At 47.3% G+C, this 27,199-nt stretch overlaps 2 protein-coding genes across 2 annotated transcripts; one reads left to right on the forward strand and one right to left on the reverse strand.

Moving 5' to 3' along the window:
- Positions 1–7,489: 7,489 nt before the first annotated feature.
- Rpl40 (ribosomal protein L40) lies at positions 7,490–17,219 on the reverse strand. The gene is made up of 3 exons (XM_077707729.1): positions 17,125–17,219; positions 13,437–13,737; positions 7,490–7,642 (listed from the first exon to the last, which is right to left on the reverse strand). Exons 2-3 carry the CDS (start codon positions 13,718–13,720, stop codon positions 7,549–7,551), a joined length of 378 nt encoding a protein of 125 aa, XP_077563855.1. The 5' UTR covers positions 13,721–13,737; positions 17,125–17,219; the 3' UTR covers positions 7,490–7,548.
- A 254-nt stretch (positions 17,220–17,473) lies between these two features.
- Rps25 (ribosomal protein S25) lies at positions 17,474–22,108 on the forward strand. The gene is made up of 4 exons (XM_077707730.1): positions 17,474–17,603; positions 18,297–18,386; positions 19,571–19,754; positions 21,993–22,108. Exons 1-4 carry the CDS (start codon positions 17,601–17,603, stop codon positions 22,064–22,066), a joined length of 351 nt encoding a protein of 116 aa, XP_077563856.1. The 5' UTR covers positions 17,474–17,600; the 3' UTR covers positions 22,067–22,108.
- Positions 22,109–27,199: the final 5,091 nt, after the last annotated feature.

The following is a 27,199-nucleotide window of genomic DNA, read 5'->3' on the forward strand; positions in this document are numbered from 1 at the left end:
GTTTCGCACACTTTAAAATTGATTTTAAATATGTTCTAGGCTGTATTCGCCGCTGATATTTTGCAGATGATGTAAATGTGTCCGCACCAATCTATCTCCGAAGTTATCTCGCCTTCAAAATTTTGTGTCAGTGCCCCTTTAAACCTTCATGTAAAAAAAAAGTCATTTCTCTTCGGATAACCATTAGTAACTATCACTCATAGGATGATTGACAACTATCAGTTAGAGTTTTATAATAAAAAGCTGCAGGAATTCAGGGATTGCCTACTAATGCGTAGCATTCTTACGCCGCTTGTCTTGAGTGTGAGTTCTTTACATACAAATATGGCTATGAATAGCTAAATTCATAGTACTATTTTATTCTTTGTACGTTTTTTTTTTGTTTCTTTTCACAATGATGTAAATTTATACAATTATAGCGATGAAATGCCTTTAATTCGCTCAGTATTTTTTTTTTTTTGTTTCGAAGAAGCAATGCATGCTGCACATGTGGTCCCTTTAAGCTTTTTTTTATATTTTTAACGTTCGTTTACGGACGTTTTTTCGTTTATTCTTCGGTTCTTGGGGAGAGATCATAAGCTGCAGGCATGCATTATTTTCATTTTGTCGAACTATTTTAGTAAAAATTTTATTTTTGCTGTTTTTATTAATTTTGGTTTTCAATATTCTGTCCGACCGACTATCTCCATTTACGCGATTATCACGATTAGAGGTGGAATTTCTGCGAAATCTCCACTGTTGTGGAAATGCAGGGCGTTACACAGTCCCGGTTGTTGAGGTACTCGGCAAAGAATGCAACGCATTAAAAACACGGGATCCAGCGGGAGGTGTGCGGTTACGGGAAGTCCTAGGAGATGGCTGGCGATATTAAAACGCGGGGAAAATTCATATGAATTCCACTTCCTGACGGGTGTAATTAAAAAACGAGAGGAGGCCTCACACATCCCACTGTTGGCAACTTTAATCTCTTCAAGCATGCTGAGCGGCTATTTGTCGACTATGCGGACTGGAACACTGTCTACTGGGACACGATCGATGGTGTGCTCGACACGTACACGCTAACATTCCCATGCTCTGAGCACAGAGAAGAACTGATCGCAGCTGCTGCATTACTACATAAGCATGCGAATGAGGCAGCATTGTCAGCATGTCAACGGGGCTCTAAAGAAGCAGTCACAGGAGAAGAAGAAGCTCGCAAAGCTCTGCTCGTCGTAGCCATCTAGCAAGTGATAAAAGCAAAGTGCAGTAGAGGTCAGCAATGTGTAAAACATTATTCAAGGTCAGGATGCAAGAGTAAAGCCTAAACTTGTGTATTTAGTTAAATGTTTTCACATCTTCCAAGCGCGGATTTGAAACAGCTTCTTGCTTAAAGGAGCCATGAAGAGAAAACACAAGTTTGGTTCATTCGAAAGATTGCCTCGTTAGAACCATAACGACACCACTTATAACGCAAACTTCGCTCAAATAAGCTACATAATTAGGAAAAACGGGAATGGTCATGCGACCCACCAGCTCATTTCCCGCAACAGAACCTATGCCGTCACATGGGCTAAGCTCTGCGATTGGCGGAGGCCGGCAAAAGCAAACGCATGTTAGGCAGGGCTTACAGTTTGCATAGCGAGCTAAATGCCCGTGAAACATACTGCACATTCTTTTTATGACAAAGAACGGTGGAGTAAACGGTTGAAGTTCCGAACGAACACGCAAGCGTGTGCGCCAATGCGTACGAAACAACCGCCTGGCCGAGCTCGACATCTCGCCGTCGCGCAGACGAATTTTCGGGTTCGAGGCGCTCTGACCTTGGAGGAAAAATGCCGTAAACACCGCGCATTGACGCTCGTATCTTTCTGGTCGAAGCAGAGAGCTCGCGCGAACGGCTTTCCATACACGACACCGGCCAACTGGCATAAGCGATACTGCTACTGAAGTTGAACTATTATTAACCGTAATAAAAATACGGCACATACGTACCAGGCTGTATTCGTCCGTGGCGACGGCGCTGACGAGGCAGCGGTGCCGACGGCAGGGCGTTCGTCTGTTGTGGCTATCGCGGAATGGTCGCTTTCCCGTCCACCGCGTATCCCACAACTCTTGCCGCTCGTGCACTTAGAAGCGTTGAGCGTTCAAGTGGTGTGAGGTTGTTAAATGCAAGCCGAAGCTCCTCGGCGAGAGTTTTGTTCTCCGGATCAGGCGATTCCATGACTAGGGCTGCGGGTGCACTAGGTTTTACTAGCATTTTCAAAATGGCCGCCGTCTCGGTCGACTCCCGCGTGTGGGTGCTATATGGAGTCGACATACTAAGTATCTGTTTCATGGACCGGCCCGTGTGACACCATTGCTCACGTCACCAAATGTGCAATTTTAGCGGGAGATTTAAAATTTTGGCTTAAATTGCCTTATTTCTCAGTGAATAAAGCATCATTTGCTTCCGGGAAAGCGCTTGGGGTACTATGAAACACCTAATCTTTCGAATAAAACAAACTTTTGTTTTCTCTTCATGGCTCCTTTAATGAAAATATTTCTTGTTGCATTTTTTTCCCGAAATGCCTCACTGGCTATCGGTGATTTTTTTGCAAGTGCTTTGAATAAAGGTGTTTTTTGAGTGGAAGTCTTATTGCCATTGTAGGAGGCGTATAACAAAATATTGTGCGTTTTGAATGTGTACGAAGCACTAATATGTAAGTGTGCATATAGATATGGTCACAAACACACGGGTATACGCACGCATGCAAACATACATACATACACACGCAATCCCATAACTACCCTTTTTTGTATTCCGCAGTTACCCTGCCTGGCACGATCCTAGATTAGTTGTCTCCAGTAAATTATTTTATTTATTATTTATTGCTCCCAAGGCTGCATGACATCGGTTACAAGAGAGACAATAACAATAGAGAATTTAGCTGTACAAGCACAGAAAATGTGACAAGGTTGGTGAAGATAGTAACTCGACCATCTTAAACTCGGGGCACAGATGAAGCAGGAATAACAAAACTGGCACCCACTAAGTTTTACGTTAACTTAAATAATACCGTAAATATAAGGCAAGCAACAAGCGCAGAAAATATATTTAAGCGAAAGATTTTTTAGTGGGACCGATGGCGTCATGTCAAATATGGTCAGGCGCTGGGCTCTGTTATGCCAAAAACAATGGCGCAAACTGCAATCTAACTGAACGCGTAGCACAGTAAAAGAAACATCCCCCTCGCGAGGGGCACGATCAAATGCAGAGCATTTCCGCGGGGGGCGCGCCTGCAAGTCGTATGGATTACGTATTGGTTGTTGTTGTTGTAATTGTTGTCTTCCAGCGTAGACATTGTCGATGAAGTCGATGGTGAAACGTGCCGTGAACCCCCTGCCGCGGCTATGACGCAACGTGGCGCGGCTATGACACAACACAATCCAACACAATCCACTTTAATCCAATCCAATCAAATCCAATGCCCCTCGCGAGAGAGTGTTATAGCGCCGAAATCGCGCCACCACACGAACGCGTGATGTTGACGTCACGATCACGCCACAGATGTTAGCGACCGGAGCGCGCGCGAACGACATATGTGGTTTAAGCGCGAACCGACCGCAGCGAGAGAGCGCAATGCGAGCGCCCCCACCTGTTCTTGCGCGCGAACCGACTGTTGCTCAGCGCGAACCCAACGCGGCGAGAGAGGGTGTTGCGAACGGAGAGAAGGCGAGGAGGACGCGGGGGAGAGGGCGCACCTGTGGCCGACGGTTGAATGAGTCAAGGATATAAGGCGCGTTCGTAACCTTCCGCTCTGTGTCGGCTTTGTGGCCCAGTCGGTAGAGCACCATGTACCTTGCGTTCCGCCCGCAGTCGTGGGATCGAAACCTGGCGCCGGTAAGTATTATTTTTTTATATAGTGTAGGGGGAGCGATGCGGACTACAGACGTCAACGCGGGTGACATCGTTACTGAAATGCTCTGCATTTAAAAAATTGGCGAAGCTTGCACTACTGGAGAAACAGCAGAGCTGGGGTCGACCTAGCTTCTCCTCGCACTGACAGCGGATCCCAGGATCTCAGCAGTATTACAAAGGCGTTTCGGACGTCACTGTCAAGCAAATATCATTAAAGAATGTACTGCGTTTTATTCAGTAGCAATCATCGTCATCCCTTTCGTCATCATCTTCCGACAGCACAGCCGCGTAGGGCAGATCCTCTTGTAGCGCGTCCTCGCCACGTACACCTCCACTTCTTCGTCAGCTGGTCCGGTGACCATCTCCAAGTGTGCATTGTGAAGGCATGGCGTGACAGATTCGTCATCATTCACCATGACGACGGCGATGGCGGGAGCTCCTCCTGTGCGTAATTAAGCCCATGTGCAAGCCTGGACGATGCCAGGTGGTCGCCGAGGGGCACACACTCATGTGCATTCGGGGTCTCCGCACGGCGGAGTTCTGTCGGCCTAACAGCACTGCTGCTAAAAATTCGCCTCGCCTTTTTATATTGTCACGTGAAACGCAGAGGTAGGTTGTCACAAGAAAGGTGTAATTACAAAAGACACCGTAGTCACCTGTACAGAGGCAGGTTGACGGTGCAAAACCAGTCCAGCCGAAACTCCAATTTCGTCTCCCTTCTCTTCCTTTCCGTTGGTCCTTCAACAGCAACACATATCCAGATAGTGAGCGGCGTATCGAAGCGCAGCAAAGACGAGGACAGGAACACAGAAGACGACACACAGGGCGCCCTGTGTGTGGTCTTCTGTGTTCCTGTCCTCGTCTTTGCTGTGCTTCGATACGCCGCTATGTACCAACTCGCCCAAACCAATGATCTCCTGATAGTGAGATTGGACTTACGTGAATATGCGGCTATTATTAGCGGCGGTTTCTCGCGAAGCTGGACAAGGTATGCGCCAATATGCTTGTTAGAAAAAAAATTGTAAAATTGGTCTGGAGATTTGTACGCAAAAACGAATTGAGTATATCAACGGGTCGAACAGTTAGTGAGAAATCTGTAAAAACGGGTAGTTTTTCCGAAAGCCTGAAGTTCCCGGTCAGGTGGATGTTAAGGCAAAATCTTGTAGACCAGTTTTAAAAGCGGAGCTGTTTAATCCCTTGTTTGCGCTGTCGGTGAACAAAAACTCGCACGCCACTTGCCCTCTGCTCCTGGCGTAACACTCTCCGCGTTGTTAGGGGCAACCTCCTGCGCTTATAAAACTCGGAGCCGCCGCGGCATGCACTTTGGCAGCGGTATGAAATCCGGTGGATGAAAACGATTCGGACCTGCCAATCACGGAAAACTTTAAGCGGCATGTTCGGAAATCAATGTGAGGTGCAATAATAGAGCCGCCGACGAAGGGAGAGATGGGGCGACCGAAGAAGATCGTTACTCCCCGAGAGCCGCTACTCGAGAACGGATGCGACCACTTCGGTCCAATACCGAAACAAATGACTGGTACTGGCAATAAAGCAACTCAGTGTACCTACTTTAATGACCGAGTCTCGAAGCATAACCACGCAGAAAACTTGGCCGCGTCTCCAAGCATAATCATGCATAAACTTAGCCGAACCAAGAATAAGTTAGGTGGGACCGCCATCTCTGCTGGTTCTCCAGCCTTGCACCACTGGTGCAAGCTGCGCCAATTTTTTAGACATGTGTATCGGTTACCTGTACCGACAAAAACTTGTTCGATATCTCAAAGGGCATGCGATAAAAAAAAACACGGAAAATTTTTCAGCGCCTTTTGCTTTCTCAGGGGTATGCTTTTAATACATATTCAGCCATATGGAACTCCTATACCGTATTAAGTATGGACTTCTGAAATTTGAATAATCTAGAACTAGTAGTTTGGCCGGGCATCGACATCACCTGTTAGGCCTTTTTCCCGTCAGGGGTGTAATTTCAAGGAATACTTTTCGCCCTTTTAGTGTCGTCGTAGGGAGAAATCCCTGAAATTGTTTTTTTTCCCTTTTGTATCACCAAAACTTATCGTCAAAAAACAATTGCATGTATTAAGCTACGAAACATACAGGGTGATCAAAGTTAAGTCGACAGGTTTTTTTTTCTAAATTAGGCGTTTCGATTTACGTGAATACCACCTCTACAGTGAGGTTATGTGCCCAGCGGTACACAGAATGACATAGTAATTATTCATGTCGGTGGCTTAATTAACTCAAATCTAATATTAACTTCTTACGGCTGCACTAACAGGCACGTTTGTATTGGAAAGTTGGACGCAATCGTGTTTCCACAACGTCTCATTTAGCAGAATTATTCTACCATATCCATGCTCCGAGATATCGAACTGCGAAGTTTAATTGCTGTTCGCATGATTACGCATGCAAGACAGTGAAGACCTGAACATAGCTCCTCCCTTTTGTGACGTGCCTGCTGTGTACGGTGTTTAATTTGACAACAGGTTGAAGGCATACGAAGAAGTGATAACTGGCACCCTTTCAGTCTTGGCTGCCGTTATCGCAATCTGCAGTACTCGGAACAGCTTTCGAAACACAGAACAAAAGGTAGGAGTTCTGCGCCGGTCTTCACTGTCTTGCATGCGTAATTATGCTAACGGCACTTAAACTTCGCAGTTCAATGTCTCAGTGTAGAAATGCGCTAGAATTATTCTGCCAAATGAAACTGCGTGGAAACACGATTGCAGCCATACTTTCAATGCAAACACGCCTGTCTACTGCAAGCCCCTAAAAAGTTCATTATTCAATTTTAGTTAGTTCAGCCACCGACATTAATACTTACCACATAATTCTGTCCCCCTGGGTGTGAAACCTCACTGTAGAGGTCGTCTTCTTGAAATATAGGCACCTAATTTTAAAAAACCCGTCGACCCAATTTTGATCCCCTGTATATTGAAGATATTTCAAGACACCTAGTTTGCTTCGAAATGCAGATTCGCACTATTAGTGTTGGTTAGGGCTAAACAGTGAACCTACTATTTTGAGGTTTTTACGGGCTACATTGCATGTATCAGCCAAAAGCACTTCGATATCAGAACGGGTGAGTGAGATATTCAAGAATTTTCAGTTTTCCTCTTTTAAAGGTGAGCCTCGTCTATCCCATTGCTGCATTTCAACATGGTTGAAGCTAGGGGTCACGTTGAGGGACAGGAAAACAGCCACATGGATTAGAGAACAGACCAAGATGGAGGACGCGAAGGAAATGGGCACGGGCTGGTCGCATTATGTGAATGAGGGACAACAGGCGGACCATCCGTTGGACAGAGTGGCTGCCAACAGAACGCAAACGCAACAGGGGTCGGCCGAGAACTTGGTAAGATGAGCTACCAAAATTTGGGGGGAAAACATGGACTCAGCTGGCACTCGATAGGCGTGGCTGGACATCTGTGGGAGAGGCTTTCGTCCCGCAGTGGACACAAACAAGCTCATGATGAAGAGAAAGAATAACAGGCATGCTTCTTTGGAAAAAAGCTATTGGCCCTCCAATTATTATGCTTCCCATCCTGTGCACCAAGCACACCTGGGGCAGTGCAGCAAGCACAGAGAGAGAGGGAGTGGGGAAGGAGAGGCTTTATTGGCTCGCCGCGCGTACGGAGAGGAGGCCGGTGGAGGGTCTACTTCAGCTTCTTCTTGGGGCGCAGGTTGTTGGAGTGGCCGCACTTGCGCTTGCGGCAGTTGGTGGCCTTCGGGTGCAGCCGGGCGTAGCACCTGCACCACAGCACATGCCATCGGTTCATTGCACATCAACAAGACTGGCAGAGCCTGCCTCTATGTCCGCTGACACAGGGGTCATGCTCAAATATATGACAAACATTCATGTTATGCTCAAATACAGCTGAACCTCGTTATAAGAGACACTGATGTAAGAGACAAATGGGTATAAGAGACAGTACTCACCCACATGGTTGGCTGCCTTATCTTCCCCATTAAATCGACCTCTTTTATAACAGACATCGGATGTAGAAGATTGGTTATAAGGGACAAGTCATCCTTGAACTTTAATCGACAATCTCACTTGTAACAGACATCTTAACTTCAGGTGCAGTGCCACCAGTCACTAATCTAATTGCAGTTGCTTCCATTGTGGAAACACAGGTGGACGACAGACGGCTGCAGTCACTATTTATTATAACTTCAGCAAACACGAAGTGGTTCAGTCAGCTATGAAATGACAATGAGAAGCCCTGCCAATGAAAATGCAACTGACAGAAGTGGTTGAAGCTTACTGCCATCCATTGGATGGAGCACGATCCCACATGCGGGCTCTCCCACTCGCGTAGCTCCCAATCAAGAAGCACTGCAGACATTGAGTCCTGCAAGCGTAATGAATAGCCTGAGCACACAGCGGAAGAAGCTGTGCGCTCTGGCTATTCATCAGGCTTGTGAACTCAACATCTACGATTCATCTTCCACAGACAAGGAAAGGAAAAAAAGCTTGTAGAATCGGTTGTAAAAAACAGTGTAAATACAGTCATGAAGCAAAGTTTCATAAATTCTGGGACCAAACAATAATTAGAATGAATCTTTTGAAACATGCTATAGCGTTCTTTTGAGCTTATTTTAGTCATACGGTGCCCACATTGAACTAGGGTCTGATTAGTATGTGAAAACATGGTTCCCTGCTTATAAGAGACATCTTGTATAAGAGACAGAAACTGCTCCCCGGTACGTGTCTCTTATAAAGGGGTTCAACTGTATATGACAAACATTCATGGGTTTTTAAGAGCTGAAAGGCCCTGTCTGTGGATTTGAAAAGATGACACCCTTTCTTGGGCTACTTAAATGCAGAAATTTTGGTGTGTGTCCCTGTGTGACTCGATTCAGCCACTCTGCCAAAGTGAAGGAGCTCAGTGGTGCCACTGATGAACGGTGATTTGGAGCAATTTTTGTATCAGCAAATTATTAATTTTGGAGCAATTTGGAGCACCTATATGCCAGTTTTGGAGCACCTTGGAGCAACTGAACATCAACTGCTAGATGTGTCCAAAGCATCTCTCAACACTAAAAATTGACCAGTATCGTCCAGTAATTGATGTGGAGGTCGTCATGGAATGTGCTTCCAAGGTGCTTTTCCCACATGCGATCAAAAATGGACGGCACAGCTCAAGAATAATGGTCTTCTTGTCCCTACTAGGGGAAGTCTTTTTTCAAGGAGTCACTGAAAACACTTCATAGTTGGCAGGCTCGAACATGCATTGAAAATAGCTTTCACAGTCAGCTCTCCCAATAGCCCAACAATAGCGAAATAGCCAATAAAGAAAAGTTCTACAACCACAAGAAAAAGTAGCCATATTTGACTCTTTATAGCCCAACCTGTCATTCCTGCGGCAATGGGATTTTTTTTCCACTTATTTCGAAACAGTCGCTAGAAGTCGCCAGAAGTTTGATGCAATTAAATCCCCTAATTGCACCCCCCTCCCCTGAAGCAATAGCAAAAATGCAACAAAACATAATTTGCAAGGTATTTAGTTCCTTTCTGGTGTGGATAAAAGACAACATGCAACACGATAATGAATATTGAAAGGCTTCGACAAACCTGCCTAGCAAAAAAAAACAACGCGCCTCTCGCGTCTCTTTTCTATTTTTAATTGTTGAGGCAAGCCCTCGTGTTTTACCTTTTCATTTTATTAGATGCAGCCGCTTGCTATCAGTCCTCGTGCGCATTTCCAAGCTAGCTGGAAATGTGCACGAGAAATGCTCATGGAGCACTTTTACATGCGATTCATGTGCGTCGGCGTTGCGCGTGCGATTTTTTCATGCCCGCACGCGGCAGTTTCTACCACGCTCAGAAAATGACGCGCGTCGCGCGCGGCAGTGGGAGGAGCCTGGCGACTTGCGCCAATGGGGAAGTGCGTGCCTCATGGCGGCGGTTTTGAAGCGCTCGAGACAGCCCGGTCACGGCCGGCTGGCTCCGTCGGCGGTTTTTAGGCTTACCACCCCGGCAGGTATTGCATGGAAGTTTTCACTAGCAACGCGGATGATGTTTTATAGTACCGATTTCGCCCACATTATAAGCTCCTTTACCACACAAGCAACTTCGTGCACGCCTTGAGCGGTGTTTTAGAGAGCGCTTAAGAGTGCTCGCTCGAGCTCCCCACACCACTTCGCGGCCGAAGTCGCAGCCATGTTGCCGCGCCGCGCGCAGCGTGCGGGTGCTTACACGGCGCGTTTTCGCAAGCAGAAAACGCTTCATGAGGTTCGTGCTTTAGAGAGACTGGCTGTTTTTCACGGCCCGCTTCACTTGCAGCCGACCGCGTCACGCATGCCGCGAAACGGCGCTCCCGCTGGCTCTCGGAGCGGAGAGGGCCGGCAATAAACGCCACCTAAAACTACCTATTGTTTATAGCAGGAATTATTGGAAACTACAACAAGGAAAGTTTTTACCCGCGGTACGCCAGCGCTACAATGACTTGCTAGACGAAAACACTGTATCGGTGGTACAGTGACAGCGCCAACCAAACTCACCGCAGAAAACATGATTACGGGTGCGAGGGAGTTCAAGTTATCAACCCGATTTAGTTTACATGTGAAGAGACCACTGCGAAGTAGTGCTTGTAACAGGCTGCACGCGATTGGCGCGACACAAATTTTGGCGCACTTGCTTGCAAAATTGTGGTTTTTTATCAGGATGACGCAGGAGTGGCAGCACTGGGAGCTGCACAATAGGTTTATACACCCACAGCCAAATCTAAATGTGCGGTGGCAGTGTTCATACTTGTCACCATTGTTGAACAAGAACATGACATTACACAAATATATGGGAGAAAATCAATACATATGTGATATCTGCAGTGTTCCTTCATGAAAAAATTCATGGATGCTTGGTTTTTGCGACAGCAAATGAAATACTACATCAACTGCAGAAAACCGTCGCCTGCGGTTGCCTGCAGTACTATAAGCTCCCAGTGGCATTTAAGAAATCGAACAGCAACAAAGGTTTCACTAGACAGGTTCCACGTTACACTTGGAACGCTCGTTGAGTAGGGCAACGTGGCTCTATAACATTGTAGGGTGCTTCAATTGACGCGCGTAAATTTAAATTGACATGAGCAAACCTCTAGCGTCTTATCTTGGGAGGAACGAGACGGCAGAGAAACTGAATGAGAGGTGAGCGGGAAAGAGAAGGGAGGCCTTTTCTTGGCCAGGAGCCAGTCGACTATTGTCTTTTATCGACATTTGCAACAAAAGGAGCAGATGTGCAGCCTTTTTTTTTTCTCACTTTACCCCCGATCATTCATCACCGCCAAAGAAAGTTGGCTTCTATTCAGATAAGTCCCCTTGACAGAATGATTGCTCCAGCGACACTTTCTTCAAGAATTGCTCATAATTGCTAGTTAATACAGTTGAACCTCGATTTAACGAAATTCGCGATATAACGAATTTTTTCACGTTTTCTATCAAAATTTGGCTAAATCCATGTATTTCTATCTCGATTTTACGAAGTAATTTCGTGCGGCGCTTTCGATTTAACGAAGTCATGGCGAGAAAGGAAGAACGAAATTCCGGTCGAGGCACGTTTTATTTTGCCTCTCAGAGCCTACATTGTAAACATTCAGCACTCGCACTAACTCTTAAAATGCTAAAATGGAAGAAAAGCAGTGAATTATGCGGTTGACAACAATTAAAACCGATGAAAGCTGCTCAAAAACCGCTAGCAGTCATGGATGGTTTAATAGTGCGGCCACAATTTTGACGTCTCCATCGTTGCCTACGCCAGCGCCCTCTATGCTTATGCTACCGAAGCCTACTTCAAGTGTTTTGTTCTACGCGTCCTTGCTCACGGTGCTGCTGCTCTAGGTTGTGCTCGCTGAGAACCACGTTAATATTTTGTTCATCCATCATTAGATGAGTCTTATAAGCAGCATGAGCACTCCAGGGGAAAGAAAAGTGTTCCGAACTAGAGCCTGAGGAAGTGTCAGTGAAACCCAAGGCCACCAAGTGATGGATGCCATTGACGTTCTGCGGAGGCACACAGGCGCACGCAAATGTTTAAGAGCAAGCCTTGTTAGCGCTGTCAGCATACGAGCGTCACGGAAAGCCCACCCTGGTCAAGAAACGCCAAGCACTGCTTACGGACTTCTTCACTACGGCTTGAACATCGAGTGCTGGTGGCAATAAATTGCTCTCCGAACGTGGTCAAAATGTGTTTATTAGACAGCTGCGATGCAGAGAAATCGGTTTCTTTAGGGCTCAGCGGGCATAAAAGTAATTGCTTAATCAAAGTTGGCCAGAAGATATTTAATGCAAGCTTTCCGCTTTAGCGGGAGCACGTAAGCGCTGCTCCACAAAGTGAAGCGGTCCGTGTTTACTCCGCTCAACTCTCAATCATGGCTTTATCTCGAATATCGTGGTTGCATCACGCGCCCATACTGCAGAGCCTTTGTGCATGAAAAAAGTCTTTTGAAAGCTTTATAGCACCCTTCCACTGTTGGCCCGCCGCACCCCTCAACGCCACGCCTAAGCCTACCACTGAACGGACGAAAAGAGGTGTAACTTCGAACCAGCACCTCACCGGGGTGAAGTTCACGGGGCATGGACGCGGGTTCAGTTGACTAACAGCGGCGTTTAGTAGTGACCGAAATGAAAAAAAGAAAAAGTGGAAACCTAGTCTGCTATCATATTTAATGAGGCGTTGCGAAAAAAGCACCGGTTTTACGACAACACTAACTACTGTCGGCTATCCGAATTCCATTGCCTAAGTGTTGAAGCTCTTAATTCACGCAATTTTCGCGGCCAGTTTTAGCACAAATTCCACTTTGAGTGGAGAGGTAACTACATATCAGTTGTTTCTGAGCGTTGGGCAAGGTTTTGAAACCTGAATAACTGGTTTAAATTAACTGTAAAATGAAACCTCGATTTTACGAAATTCTCAATTTAACGAAATTTTCGCCCGCAAGTACGACTTCGTTATATCGAGGTTTAACTGTATACAACCAGCATGCTACCTGCATTGTTATGCCTGCTCCCTAATCTTTCTTGGCGAGAATTTTCGATAGTGATAACTTTGGTAATTCATGGGAATTTTTCTATAACAGAAACAGTTTCATGCCACTTAATAAACTGCACCGAGGTATGAACTGGCCAAACTGTCCAACAAATCTAATCTTCCCGGTTCCTGTAAATACGCTGTTAAAATGCAACATCGCTTACGTGGGTGCATACCTGTGCACCTGGAATGGTGGGACCAAGTGGTGCTCCATATCCTTTGCAACAAGTTTCAGGCTCGTTCGTACACCTTGAAATCTAAAGGAGTGCTGTGTGACACAAACATACGACAGAAGGTCGCGAACTTCTTCCAGTGCATCGCACATTTCTGCGTCACGCAGCACCCCTCCACATCCCAAGATGTCCAAACAGCAACGAGCCCACTTCGAAGCCTTGTGGCACCACTTGGGTTTCGCCCGTTTCCCGATAAGGCGTGAAGCAGACAAAGCCCTTATTTCGCAACAATCATGCTGCCTGCGACTTGTAGGCGAGACAGCGAGAGAGGAAAGGGACTCACTTGCGGCAGATCATCTTGTCGCAGTTGTACTTCTGCGCAAGGATGCGCAGGCTGGGCTCAATGACACCGCCCACCAGGCGCAGGCTCAGGTCCAGGCTACAGCCCGGAAGCACCAGATCCCCGTCCTGCAGAGGCCGGCCAGCCTGGAGCAGGCGCTGCTGGTCACAGGGGACGCCCAGGCGGGCACGCAGGCCCTCCTTCACCTCACACACCCGGCCGCCGGACGGCAGGTCGAGGACCACCGTCTGGCCATCCAGGCCCCGCACAAACACCTGCTGATGCATCTCTGCTGTCGCGTGCCCTGCAACGGACATGCGCATCAGACAACGAACTGCTCCCCTGGTCGGGTCGTTTCAGTGGCGATCACATGAGGGAGTGACTACAGCACAGAAAAAAACACAAGAACAGGGCATACACAGCGCTGCCCACACTTTTCCTCTGCCGTTTGTCCCTTTCTTCTTTACGTACATGTTTTTTCCGCACTGTACTCCGAGTCATGTTAACCCTTTATGCCCAAAATGTCTATAAGCTTGCTTAAGCGTGAGAAGTTTTTTCATGATCTAAAAAGACTTCAGAGATCACAAACATGAAGTCAAAAAACAATTTGGTTCATTAGGATGGGCACTGGGAAACTCTGGGCATTGGCTGCCCATATATCACTCGAACAAGAGGGCTACCTTGATCACCACGATTTATGGTTCACATGAAGACAATAACGTAAAGTACGTATTGCTACCATTTGTAATGACGAAATTTCACAATTTCAGATAACGGTCACAAGCCCATTGAGCCACTATCCGGGCTCGATGAGAGTTGACACGCGTAAACAATATCTTTTTTTTTAGCACACGAAAGTACTTGCTGCCCGCTCTCTAATTTTCGAAGGTCCGGGATCCCTTGTCTGCCGATGGTGTTAAATGTCGAAAAAACCACAAAGTCAGAGAGGGAAAAAAAAATTGAGTTGTTGCTCCTACAAAACACTGGGCGCCAAAGGGTTAAACCAACTCGCAAAACACCAAACACACTGGGGAGCCCGGGTAGAACTCCTGTCCAACACCTGCAGCTACACAGCCAGTCCTCTCAAATGCACACTCAAGGGGCCCAAGGGAGATTCTCCCATCGTGTGAACACCACTTCAAGACCCAATTCCCTGGGGACAACAGCAGGAAAAGTTAAACCTCGTGTTAAAGGAGTTGTATCAAGGCAATAAATTTGTGATATCCAATATTCCTTGTAACTGTAAGGGTACAAATTGGCTCTATGCTTCGAACAAATCGGCAGTCCGGTTCATTCAAGAAACCTAGATACAATAACGCATTTTAGGCTTCAAACCCACTATAAATGGACCAGAACATGAGAATGACTGACCACAATTTCCGCAACTTTTTTAAACGGTTAGAACAAATATCTTTCAATCTCTCTATTTTGCTTTTTTTTTTTTATCCTAGCTTTTGAGTTTTCAGCCTCGCATGCACCAAATATTTCTTCGTTGCAGCCGATACCGCGTGCAGCTATCGCGGTTTCACTTTCGTTATAAAAGAACCAGTGTGACTGAAATGAAGCGTGACTGTGATGAGGTAGAGGACAGTGGTGGTGCGCGCATCGGAAACGGCCTCGACGACGACAATGTTAAACTGGTAAACGTGGACAATCACTTTGTGGGGGTATGTTCCCCCTAGGTGTCGCCACCAGGGAACCGGCAGAGTAGCCGGTAGAAAAAGTGACGTCGAAGAAGAGGAAGAGGAGATGGTGGCGATGCAGGGTATTCGTAAGTGGAATCAGTGGAGGAAGTTTTCCTACGGCTACTCGCAAGGTGCGGGTGCAGTGTTCTTCTGAGGCCGTCGTCGAGGACGCCCGGAGACACAGCCAGTTTACAGAGCCAGCCACATCTACTTGCTGCTCGACGGCCGCGCATTAAATCGCCGGAAGCGCCTGAGTGACGTGCTGTTCCCGTGTCAGGCTGCAGCGCCGCATGTCTACTGGCTTCTCGACGACCGTGCATTCGAATCGCCGTCTCAACTGGGCAACGTGGCAATCTACCAGCAGCCGCGCCATCGATGATGTTTCATCGACAGCATCAAGTGCGTCAGAGCACGTGAGACGCTTGGTTCATTTGCAGTCTCGATTTTTGAGCTGAACTTCGACATGCTAGTTTTAGTCCCAAGCCGAACTTTTTGTCCATAGCGGCCCTTATATCATTGTTTATAAGTGTATGTTTTTCTCGTTAACTCGTCTCGTCAAGATAAATGTTAGTCTCCGTCGTCATAGAGGTCTCAAGCGCCTGTCTTGTTTCGGCGACGTTATTCCCGAGCCCTAGCCACGAATAACATCACAGTGACCAACCAATGTTCGCATTAAGTTCGCTGTAGCCAATAATTCGCAATATCAGCGTTCATTATAACGAGGTTAAACTCCATACACAAGCATGGACCATGCAAACAGACAGGGGAAACAACGTCCTCGCTATTTGGTTATCACAAAGAGCTTTTGCAATACTGAGGTCGCACAGTAGCCTGTTAACAGTGGAATAGACAACATAAACTTAGACGATGCAGCCCTGCCAGACCATGTGGCTGGCTCTCGACATTTAGAGAAGCAACCTACGATTGCAGACTGTCAGCTCTGTACGGTAATTACGCATTATCTTTTGACGGAGACCAATAAGGAAAAGTTGAAAACTTGCTTAATTGCAATGCCTCGCTACGCGCTCACGGTATGTACAATTGCGGAAGTTAACTGTACAGTTAGACGAAGTGGTGATATCCCATTTCAACACATACAACTGGAGACATGCACACATTCCGCCAGATCCCGCCGTCAAGGCCGTAATGGCTCAAAGATAACGCACGAAACAAGACAATGTAAAAGCTGCATGTGAAAAAATTTCGCGCTGTCCACCAGGCTTCAGTGTACTTTTCGGGTAGTCAGATTAAAAATGGGGCCGACCGGCTGACACACGATAGTTAACCGGCCACACGACACAGCCGTCCCTTTCCTCTGTGCATCCCTTGGACCTTGGCAAATGCGTTTGCTTTCGTACAACGCCATCACATATGCCCTTCCTTGAGCCTTCCGCACTTCAATAATGCGATCTAGAGTAATGGAACTTCTTTCGGCTGAGTTTCAAAGCTGCTTACGAGTCCTAAATGTTGTGTCAGCAGAATTATGGGAGAACTAGGGGCATCGGACCCCGGCATGCCTCCATCACCGTTTGCGACGCGAAATATCTACTCGTAGCGTAACCCGCCTGGAAAATTCACGAATTCATAACAGATAATTTTTACTTCAACAAACGGAACGGCACCGACCGGGCAAGGTGCCTGGGAGACGAACCGATTAGGCGCGCGGACAATCAAATCTCGCCGCTCAAGTAGTGATGGATCGACAAAGCAGCTGCTTTATACTGTACGCTACTGATAACGGAACTAGGACGGTCGGCGTTTAAAACAGTATAACTGCGACCGGGCCACACCGGCCATGATGCTACGGTGTCACACCGACAACCTTTAGCGAGGCACTCATTCAAACTGCTTATAGTACGGCATAACGCGACCACAACAACGTGTTGAAATGTTAATGACATCATTATGACATCATTTTCACTGGCTCCATGGGCGGTCCTGGCAATTAACTTTTTTTTGTGGCTCCAGTTCATTCAATGTGAAGGGAATGTCAAAACAGTACGTACTCACGCTGGGCCTACCAGGTGAAAAAGGCACGGGGTTCTCTTTTCTGACACGAGGAAGCTCGTTACAGTGTTGCCTAAAAGCTTTTCACAATCGCAAAAAGTGGTGAAAAGCAACTTGCTACGACAGTTTGGGTATTTAAAAATTTTGAATAATTAGTTCTTTATACTAAGGTAAAATAGCTAATTTTAAATTTTAATTATAATTTTTTGGCCTGCATTAGCACTTTTTTAAAAAGTTGCAAATACGAACACTTTAAATGCACGACTAAAAAAAGCTCAACCTATTTAACGTGTTTTATATCATAGATAAAATTAAATTTTTATTTATTAATAAATAAAGCGTCTAAAAGATACGTTTAATTCAAACATTTGTCTACTTTCCTGGCCACACTGATCACAAACGCCGACACGGGGTTCTCTCGTGTGCAAGGAAGGCCTTTTCACTTGCGGCTCTCCGAGCGGTAGCTGCATTGAAGATGGTATGTGCACGTTTTTCCTGTTTTTGAGAGTTTTTACGGATTAAAATCGGTGCTTGGTGTTACTAGCAGCATAGATAAGGAACCTTAGGACTCTGTAGAACATTGGCAATTACGTTTATGTCTCCAGTGTCGTCCCTTTAACTTCTCACACGTGTTGCTTGTGTGAGGCCTAGACACTGTGGCCGTGCTGTACCGCCGTGTTCAGATCTTGTAATTACCATGAACTGCAGGTCTTAACATGATATCATTTTTGACGATGCTTTCGTCGAACACGTTTAGCACCCAGACGTCAGTCGTGCGTGAACAAATTCCTGCGAGTGAAGTTTCTTTCCTCGCTGGGCCAGACATCACGCAACACCAAACGCTCGTCTCAATAAGATCTTGCTGCGTGTGCGCCGATCTCGTCCGTGGCACTACAATTTGAGACACATCTCGTTCCTACTTTTGGGGCGAGTGCACCGCAGGCGAATTGTATAAAAAAAATCAACCAGGCTAGGTGTTGATCATGAATAAAAGTACGCGTTAGACTGTTGCAACGGTTTCTATCGCCGCGTGGACAGTTCTCTACGAGGCTGCGTTTATAATGACCCTTGCTCACGTGAAGCTGCTTGTGGCCTTAGCTTTTTGTGCCTGAACTTGCATTCACGGACTTGTGCTAACTTGATTTTTTTTGCCCGCCTTTGCGATGCTCAGCCTCCCAAACAGGACAGCAAGAAGAAGACGGACACGAAGGGGTCCGCCAAAAAGAAGGAAGGATCTTCCGGAGGCAAGGCCAAGAAGAAGGCAAGTTTCCTCCCCCGACCGATATTTCTTGCATGCAATTTAACCTCTGCAAATGTATTTTAACCCCCAGTCACTTGCTCACAGTTTCATTTTTTTTAGTCTCATGTGGGAGTTCATCGTCTTCTAGTGAATATCAAGTGCCCGTGCACAAAAGTACACTTGTGGTAATTTCACAACCCTTATAGAACTAACATATTTGTCAAAGTTACCTTCTGTTCCAAGCCTCCCCTTTGAATTATAAAGTTTTAAAGGGGTATCCCTATTGGGCTTCCATCCTGACTGCATTTTTAGTTGTCATAGCCTCTTCTGTGGTTGTTCTGGCATTGTTTTTTCTTTGGACGCAAATTGCTCCGATTCAACCTGTTCACATTTTCCGAGCACGTGCGTGCGTTCACGAGGTATAGGCGCTCTCTTATGGAATCTTCACTCTTCTCTAGCGCGAAGAAATTCCTGTGGGCAGCCCCAAGTGGCCCCAGCAGGCCAGACATCGCGCAACACAAACATTGCCCCAATGAGATCTTGCTGCGAGTCCCTAGTGTTTTGGACCGCAGCACTATGTATTGTGGCACATTGCCGGCTTTGACTTGGTTACACTGCTCTTGTGTTTGGAACAATCTTTTTGCAAACATACGAGTTTTTTTTTTTTTTTTTCCTTCGTTTCGGAGGTGGCTGATTATGAATTCAGTAGGCAATTAGATTGGCAAATCATCTGTCCCCAGATGTCGATGACGAAATGAACAGAAGCAAACAAAATGAAACATGTGATACAACGATTTCATGTTGTCTTTTCCGTTCCTATGGATGAACTCTGGTTATATTTTATTTTTTTTTACTCCTATATTTACCATTTCATTACTTAAATAAATACTCGCCACTTACAAGCCCTGGCAAATCCCCCTCGCTCTGAGAGTAGGAACCACTTATCAAGGTGAAGAGAAAGATATGAGTAGCCTTCTAGTGAAGCATTTTGGAAATTCATGGCAAACGAAGTTGCGGCATGACACCATCTCATCTGTCCAGCCCAACATGTATCTAGCGTGCCTTCTTATGCCACTGAATAGATTTTGTCACTGCTACGGGGTCGTCGTTCATCTGGGCTCACTGTTGAGCAGTGTCAGTTGGTGCGATTGGCTTCTCCCTCTCACCTCGTTTCCCTGCCTCTTTTCTTTGCTGCACTGCTGCAGAAGTGGTCCAAGGGAAAAGTGCGCGACAAGCTGAACAACCTGGTGCTGTTCGACAAGGGCACGTATGACAAGCTGCTCAAGGAGGTGCCCAGCTACAAGCTCATCACCCCCTCGGTGGTCTCGGAGCGGCTCAAGGTGCGCGGCTCCCTCGCCCGCAAGGCCCTCGAGGAGCTGCTCCAGAAGGGTACGCATGTCTCTCTCCCTCTTTTTCAAGGGGCACTTTACAATGAAGTGTTGTGGTTGCAGCTGCAAAAGAAGAGGGTACAGATCTTCACTGAGGCAACGGTAGTGTGAATGTGTCGTGGGTGGTAGGAACGTGCAAAACCAAGAATGCCCATTCCTTGGGGGCTACATGTTAAAATTAAGATCTGGTTCACGGTTTGAATAAGGTTCGCACAGGTCCTTGAAAACCCTTGAATTTAGAAGTGTCAATTTCAAGGCCTGGAAAGTCCTGGAATTTTTAAATGGTCCTTTAAACCCTTGATTTTTCTGGGGATAACCCATGGCCCTTTCTTTTCACAAGAATTTAAAGTGTTTGTCGTGAATTTTAGGTGTTGAACATGTAAAGAAACATTGTAACAATCAAGTTTCAGTGTACTGCGTGAAATTACGAGTTGTGGATTCTCATTATTACGAGGCAACATTGGGAGCAGCACTGCTCAATAGAATTCATATCACGATACAATCCCGTGAAAGCCGGCTTCTGTTCTCTATCTTGAATGTTCCATCTAGTCTATGGACGGCCTTTCATTGCATGTTTGCTGTGCCTCATACGCTCCATCTGCGTTTGCTTTTACGTGCAAATGGTGGACGTGTGTATAGTTCATCCTGCCTTGCATCTGAGTTAGTTTCAGCTGATACTCTTGCTGACAAAGCAGGAGAAGCAGGCAACATTATAACGAAGTTTTCAAATCAAACAGTCTCAGCAAAACACCAAGAAAAAAACATCTAAGTGTAAACTATGGAGAAAAAAATAAAGCTGGGGGAGCATTCATGAACCCATAGCGCCTATCTGAATGTGCATTAATGTTCTTAGGTATTAAGCAATATCAAAATTTTGCATTGTGTTGAAATAGTTATAAATAATCCCAGATAAAACATTAGGTGGGGACCTTGAAAATGTGTTTTCTGGTCCTTTAAAACCCTTGGATTTTTGCTTTTGAAGCACGTACGAACCCTGTTTAAAGCTATAAACGATTGGCACATCGTTGCAATCGGGGATACCCTTAGGCAGGTGTGGCTGCAATGACGCCCATGGGAAAATGTGCTTCCGAGACATGGGCAACGTTAATTCAGTGTTAGCACGAGGATGCGGGTTCAATTCCCAGCCGTGGCGGCCGCTTTTCTGATGGAGGTGAAAAGCAAAAAATGCCTGTGTGTACGAGACTTGGTGCACGTTAAAGATCCCCAGGTGGTCGAGATTAATCCGGAGCCCTCCACCACGGCGCGCCTCATCACCTGCGTTGTGTCGGCGCGTTACTCTACAATCAAATCAATTAAATGTTAACCTTAGGCATGCAAAAGCAGCCAGTCACCTGTTGGAACCGGTGCAGAACTAACAGCGTTTCTGACCACGTGCACAGCCTTTGCAGCTCAGAGGGTCATTTTTCAGGTTTTCATGTTATCGCTCTCGCCAGTAATTCGAAAGCACCCTGGTTTCTTTTAAACCTATGGGCACTACTTACCTGATGTGCGGTACGTGTGGTGGGGAAAGGATTGGGAGTTGTGAGGTGCGCCCCTTATGAACTGCTTGTCTACTTCATGGTTGTCAACCGAGTAGAACGATGGACACCGTCAGCACTTTGGTTTGGCGATTTACTCGGTGAATGTGTTTAACCCTTTGAGGGTCATACCTTTTCGCCAAATGTGACCCCCCAGGGTTGATTTTTTATTGCTAATTTTAATTGTTTGGATGCACCTATTTTGAGATAAAAAATTTTAATTTTTTTACGGCGACAGTAAAGTGACAGAAAAGGCTGAGAGAATAACAAGCCGGCACCTTTTGGGCGAGTCGAAACGAGATAGCCATCAGTTTTGCAGGTGTGAGAAGCGGGTAGCACCGCCAAAACTGAAAATAACCAGCGCACCGCTGTATTAAAGCATAACAACAAGAGAGCCTAGGCGCAAGGAAAAACGTAGGAGCGATGACTGACATGCACGTCATTGACCCTGAAAGTGTTAACGGGCTTGGTGTCTCCGAAAAAGGTTATGTACATCATCTTACTTACCCTGGCACTTGGACTTGTGTTTGTGTCTGGAAGTGGGGTGTGCAGCTGTGTTCAGTAAGTTGAGCAGTGTGCTGAATAAACTACTCAGCATGTTTTTTTCCCACTTTCGGTGCCTCACTGAATACATTTGTGTAACTTTATCGGAAAGAGCGGCATGGCTGACGTTACGCCGTGTCTGTTGTTGCTCTGTGCAGGGCTCATCAAGCAGGTTGTCAAGCACCACAGCCAAGTCATCTACACACGGACAACCAAGGCTGAGGATGCGTGATTTGTGTGAATAAATACCATCTCTTTACCTGGGACCCCCCAAGACGCTTGTCTGTGCTTCCTCCCTTCAATGCCCTCCTTTGAGGTTGCAGGGCCTTGCAAACCTTGTACTTGGAGGCTTGTACTGATCGTGGTTACTGAGCTCAAATGCAGTGTAGACTTGGTTTGTGCCTTGCCTGCACAGCAACAATTTCAATAGGGAAGTCCAGTGGGGTGTACGACTGGCAGAAATGTTGCAAATGTACCAGTCAACACTGACAAAGCATTGGAGAGCATTGTGAAACCCTTTGTGGCAGGTAGGTTGCATCTCAGGCACTAGGCTTGACACTGGTTCGAATTCCATCTGGAGGGGAAAAGTTCACCGGGCGAAGGTTGCTCTATGTCGTAGCATATTTAATACTCCCCAAGCACTACTATGCATTAGAACAGTTGCAGTTGAAATGTTCCTTTCATCAGAATCCAGTGTCCGGCTGTAATCTAGTTGCTGTGTCTTTACCATTTCCCACACACACACACACCCAATCACTGAAAAATCGGTTGAGCCTCCTGTGTGGGCTGCTCAAGTCCAGTGGTTGGCTTGAGATGTACTCATTTTGTAGCTCCACCAGCCTGCCAATCCCACACAATGTGGATGCAGGCTTTAGAAAGCAGCAGATGTTGGCTGCTGTAGCAACACTAGAACAGCTCTAGTGCCTCGGCCCCTGCACACTGCCATAATGTTTTCGTTATGCAGTACCTATGCTAAGAAGAGTACCAGACACCCAACTAATTGTTGCCTTACAATAAATAAAGCGGTGACAATTATCAAGGTCAACTTCTAATGGCATATTTATCACATTGCACACACGAAGTGAATGCACTAGTGATCCAGCAGTGGTGCCACTGTACAGCAGCAAGTGGCCTTCCACTGTAGGGGAGGATGGCCAGTGGAGCTGGGTGCCACCCAAGGAGGGGATGAAGCGAAACACTTTAAACATAAATGCCACTAAAAGGAAGGCTATGTTTTTCAGAACAACAAACCGAAAAGAAGATGTTAATGGAGATCTTATGCTTGGTAAGTCTAAAATAGAAATAGTTGGTCACGCAAAAAGCCTGGGAGTGATATTTGTGGAACACGTGCTGTGGAATAGGCTCATCGCAGCGATTTCAACAAACTTGGCTCGTATTACAGGAGTTCTTACAAGGCTGCATTTCTATCTCCCAACAAGTGTTAAGGTAATGATTTATAATTCACTTTTTGTATCCAAACTAAATTACTGCCAGTCGGTCTGGGGAAATACAGTCGAACACGGATATATCGAACTCCAAGGGGATCGTGAAAGAATTCGATATATCGATAATTCGATATATAAAATAGGCCTATCTGAAGATTATCTGACAACTCCGCACATCACTGAGACTTTTCTGAAGTCGTGATAAACGGTAATTTACCGCTTTGACCGTCAAAGCACGGAAAATTCTAACCGCAGCATGATGACCACCGCACTTTAATTATCATTGAAATGTCTTTGAGCTTCGCTTGTTTTTTCTTCTGCGTCGTAGAGTTCGCCAAATTGTCTTCAAGATTACAAACACACACAAATGAGAAAATCAACGCTGTACACTGTGCCACAACAGAGGCGAACAACGCTGACGTAGCCTCGGCTGCAGTAGACGGTTGGGAACGTTGTCAGGCACTGCGTGCCGTTATCTTCAGTATCCGAACCGAACACCTACCCCATCTGGAGGCGTGCAACGAAGTCGCTTTGCACCCGACACGCTCCGGAATAGCCGGGGCGGGTTGTGCTGCATTCGCCTTTACGTCAACGTTGATGTTTGCATCGGCCTCAAAACTACTGCGAGGAATTCCGAACGCCTTTTCAACCAACATCTTTTCAGCAGCCTGCACCCGACGAATTTCCGCCTTCGTTGCTCCAAAATAAATGCCTTGTACAAAACAAACATACAACGCCGCATCGGTCCCCGTGCACGAGCCACCAAACAGCTCAGTCACAGAAAAAGAGTGCCTCCGGTCAATTTCTTTTGCTCCTTTATGTCCTTTCGCCCCAACCACTATCCGCGTTCTAGCTATCATGGAGCTGCCCCTCGTGCTAGCGTGAAAACAGCTGTTGAAGGCCATCGAAGCGACATAATGCCGCGGACGCCGCCTCTGTCTCACCAAGCCAGGCAGCGCCTGCGATGAGTCAACATTATCATAAACTCCACCCCATCAGAGGACGCAAACTTTCAGGGGAGCCTTCAGCGCGGAATTCGATATATCGAATTTGCCCGTGATCAGGAGTTTGATACACACGCACAACAGCCCTATACTTTTGCATGGGATTTTCAAGGGGATGTTTGCAGTGTTCGATATAGACAATAATTCAATATATCCGTGTTCGATATATCCGTGTTCAACTGTACAACAATGTCAAACGTAACAAAACTTCATATTGCCGCGAACCATACATTGGGTTTGTTTATTTGTGTTTTGCTTTTACCGCCCGGCTGCGCCGGTCTGCGTTATCTCTGCGCCAAGGGAAGCGCGTGTTTCATTCTTTCTTTCTGTGCCGCATGTGTTATCTGTTGTGATAGGGAGAGCATTCCGATCTAACGTGAACAGCCCAGAATAATCTTCTTGGATCTACTATGTTCTCGATGCGAATCGACGTTTCGAGAACCACGCGCGCCGAAAGATAAAAAGCCTGCAGTGCGGACGCCGGGGCATTCGATTCGACGACACTCGCCTGTGCAAGTCACTGTGTTGACCGCTGCTTCGCCGCCTCTGTATTCTTTTGAGTTGTTAGGGGAGCACAAGTTCGCTCCAATAAACGTGTTTCTCATTCAAGACAACTGCATCGTCCTTGTCTTCGTGACATCTGGTGGAGGTGCGGGGTACGCACCCTTCATGCCCACTACAACCTCGAGAAGCCGCCAAGCCAGTCCAACAAGAGCCAGCCCCCGCCTGCAAGATTTACCACCCGAGTTCGGTTTGATGCCAGAAGGGCCCAAGAAAAGGAACGCTGCAACCAACACCATGGTGCAAGAAACAACGTCGCCAATCGTTCTGCAGCAGCCCCGGGAACCGCCATCGTTCCGGGGAGCCCCCGCTGAAGACCCCGAAGAATGGTTGGAGAAGCTGGAGCGCGTCCGCATCTTCAACAGGTGGGACGACAAAGAAACTTTCCGGCATGTCTTCTTTTACTTAGAAGATGCTGCTCGAACTTGGTTCGAGAACCATGAGAGTTCTTTGACCGACTGGACTCACTTCAAAAGGGAGTTCCTGAAGACATTCACTACCGTTGTGAGAAAAGAGCGAGCTGCGCTTTTGCTTGAAACTCGGACACAACACCCCAACGAAGGGGTCGTGATCTTCGTTGAGGAGATGAAGCAATTATTTTGCCGCGCGGACCCCGAAATGACGGAAGAAAAGAAGTTACGCTTCTTGATGCGCGGTGTGAAGGAGGAGCTGTTTGCTGGACTTGTCCGCAACCCGCCCAAAACCATCGCTGAATTCGTGACCGAAGCCAGCACGATTGAGAAGGCTCTCGAAATGCGTGCTAAGCAGTATGACCGGAACTTTGTTGGCGCGGCCAGTGCGAACTACATCGACAACATGCGGATTCCGGCTGATAGCCTACGCGAGACCATCCGCGCAGTAGTGAGAGAGGAGCTGCGGAAACTTTTCCCGACGACGCCGCAACCCCAAGTCGCTTGCCTAACTGACGTGATCCGGGAAGAAGTTCAAAACGCTTTGGGAACTTCCGTGGCATCCGAAGTACACTGCGAGCCTCAAGCTATGACGTACTCCGCGGCTGTTCACCGACCTCGCCCTGCTCCAACACGTCGTCAAGAGGCACGTCGTCAAGAGGCCCCGCCCTACCGCCGCCCACTGTCGCCCGCCCGACCCCCGGTAGCACAAACCCAGACGCCGAGGAAGACTGACGTTTGGCGAACGCCAGATCATCGTCCGCTGTGCTACCATTGCGGAGAGGCCGATCACATCTATCGTCGCTACCCGTACAGGAGACTCGGACTGCGGGGTTTCTCCGTCGACGCCCCACGCCCCCGACCCGGCCAGCGCCCTACTGAGATCGACGAATACCTGTCCAACACCAACCGAGGACCAGCCCGCTCACACCGATCGCCGTCGCCCTACCCATACCAGTCGCCTAACCGCCGTAGCAATGCTGATTTCGCACGTGGAAGGTCCCCCAGCCCACGCGGGGGAAACTAAAAGCAGCAACTTCTGGAGGTGAAGTTGCTCTACGGCGAAATACTGGAAACCCTCCAACGACGCAAGGACGCACCGAAGACAGTGATTCACGACATGCCCTCATCCCGACGACCCGACCCAGCCCTGACGAGACTCCTGAACACGACGACAGCTACACGGCGCGACGCGTACCCGACCTGACCGAGACGTCCGTTGAGAAGACGACGACAACGACGATGCACAGTGCCCGACCGTCAACGCGTACAAGCAGAGATACGACGCCCCGACGAACCCGGAACTCGAGGAAGACTGCATCTGACGTCAAGGTGTCCATCGACGGCTTTGACGTAGTCGCCCTCGTAGACACGGGAGCTGACTATTCGGTAATGAGCGGACCATTTGCGTCTAAACTGAAGAAAGTTATGACCAGATGGGACGGTCCGCATATACGCACAGCAGGAGGCCACCTCGTGACGCCAAGTGGAACGTGCACATCACGCGTCACCATAGACGGCACGACGTACCCTGCCGCGTTCGTCATCTTGCCTAACTGCTCCCGCGACGTAATTCTCGGAATGGACTTTTTGACGGACAACGGCGCAATAATTGATCTGCAGACCAAGTCGATAACTTTTTCCTCCGATCACTCCATGACGCCGGAACCGAACCCCGAACACCGTGCAGCTGTAAGGATAGCCGATGATCATGTCACCCTGCCACCCCGCGCAAGTTTGATGATCACCGTCTACTGTGAAGGTGCTGCTCCTGACGTTGACGCTATCGTGGAGAGTGACCAAAGGTTGCTTCTCGACCGCGGTGTGTCTGTCGCAAGAGGCATTGCGCGCTTCAAGGAACACCAATCCCACATTTTGGTTACTAATTTCACCGAGGAGTACCAGCATTTAAACAAGGGCGCGGCAATTGCATTCCTCGAAGAAA

This window comes from Haemaphysalis longicornis, unplaced genomic scaffold (genome assembly GCF_048455015.1).
Source record: "Haemaphysalis longicornis isolate Haplotype H1 unplaced genomic scaffold, Haemaphysalis longicornis Haplotype H1 scaffold_4, whole genome shotgun sequence".
Classification (NCBI taxonomy): domain Eukaryota; kingdom Metazoa; phylum Arthropoda; class Arachnida; order Ixodida; family Ixodidae; genus Haemaphysalis; species Haemaphysalis longicornis.

Coding starts and splice junctions, on each gene's coding strand:
- Rpl40 (XM_077707729.1), bottom strand. CDS start 13,720: ATGCATCAGCAGGTGTTTGTGCGGGGCCTGGATGGCCAGACGGTGGTC. Junction 7,643..13,436: donor GACAAGATGATCTGCCGCAA/GTGAGTCCCTTT, acceptor GCTGTGGTGCAG/GTGCTACGCCCGGCTGCACC.
- Rps25 (XM_077707730.1), top strand. Junction 18,387..19,570: donor GAGGCAAGGCCAAGAAGAAG/GCAAGTTTCCTC, acceptor GCACTGCTGCAG/AAGTGGTCCAAGGGAAAAGT. Junction 19,755..21,992: donor CGAGGAGCTGCTCCAGAAGG/GTACGCATGTCT, acceptor TGCTCTGTGCAG/GGCTCATCAAGCAGGTTGTC.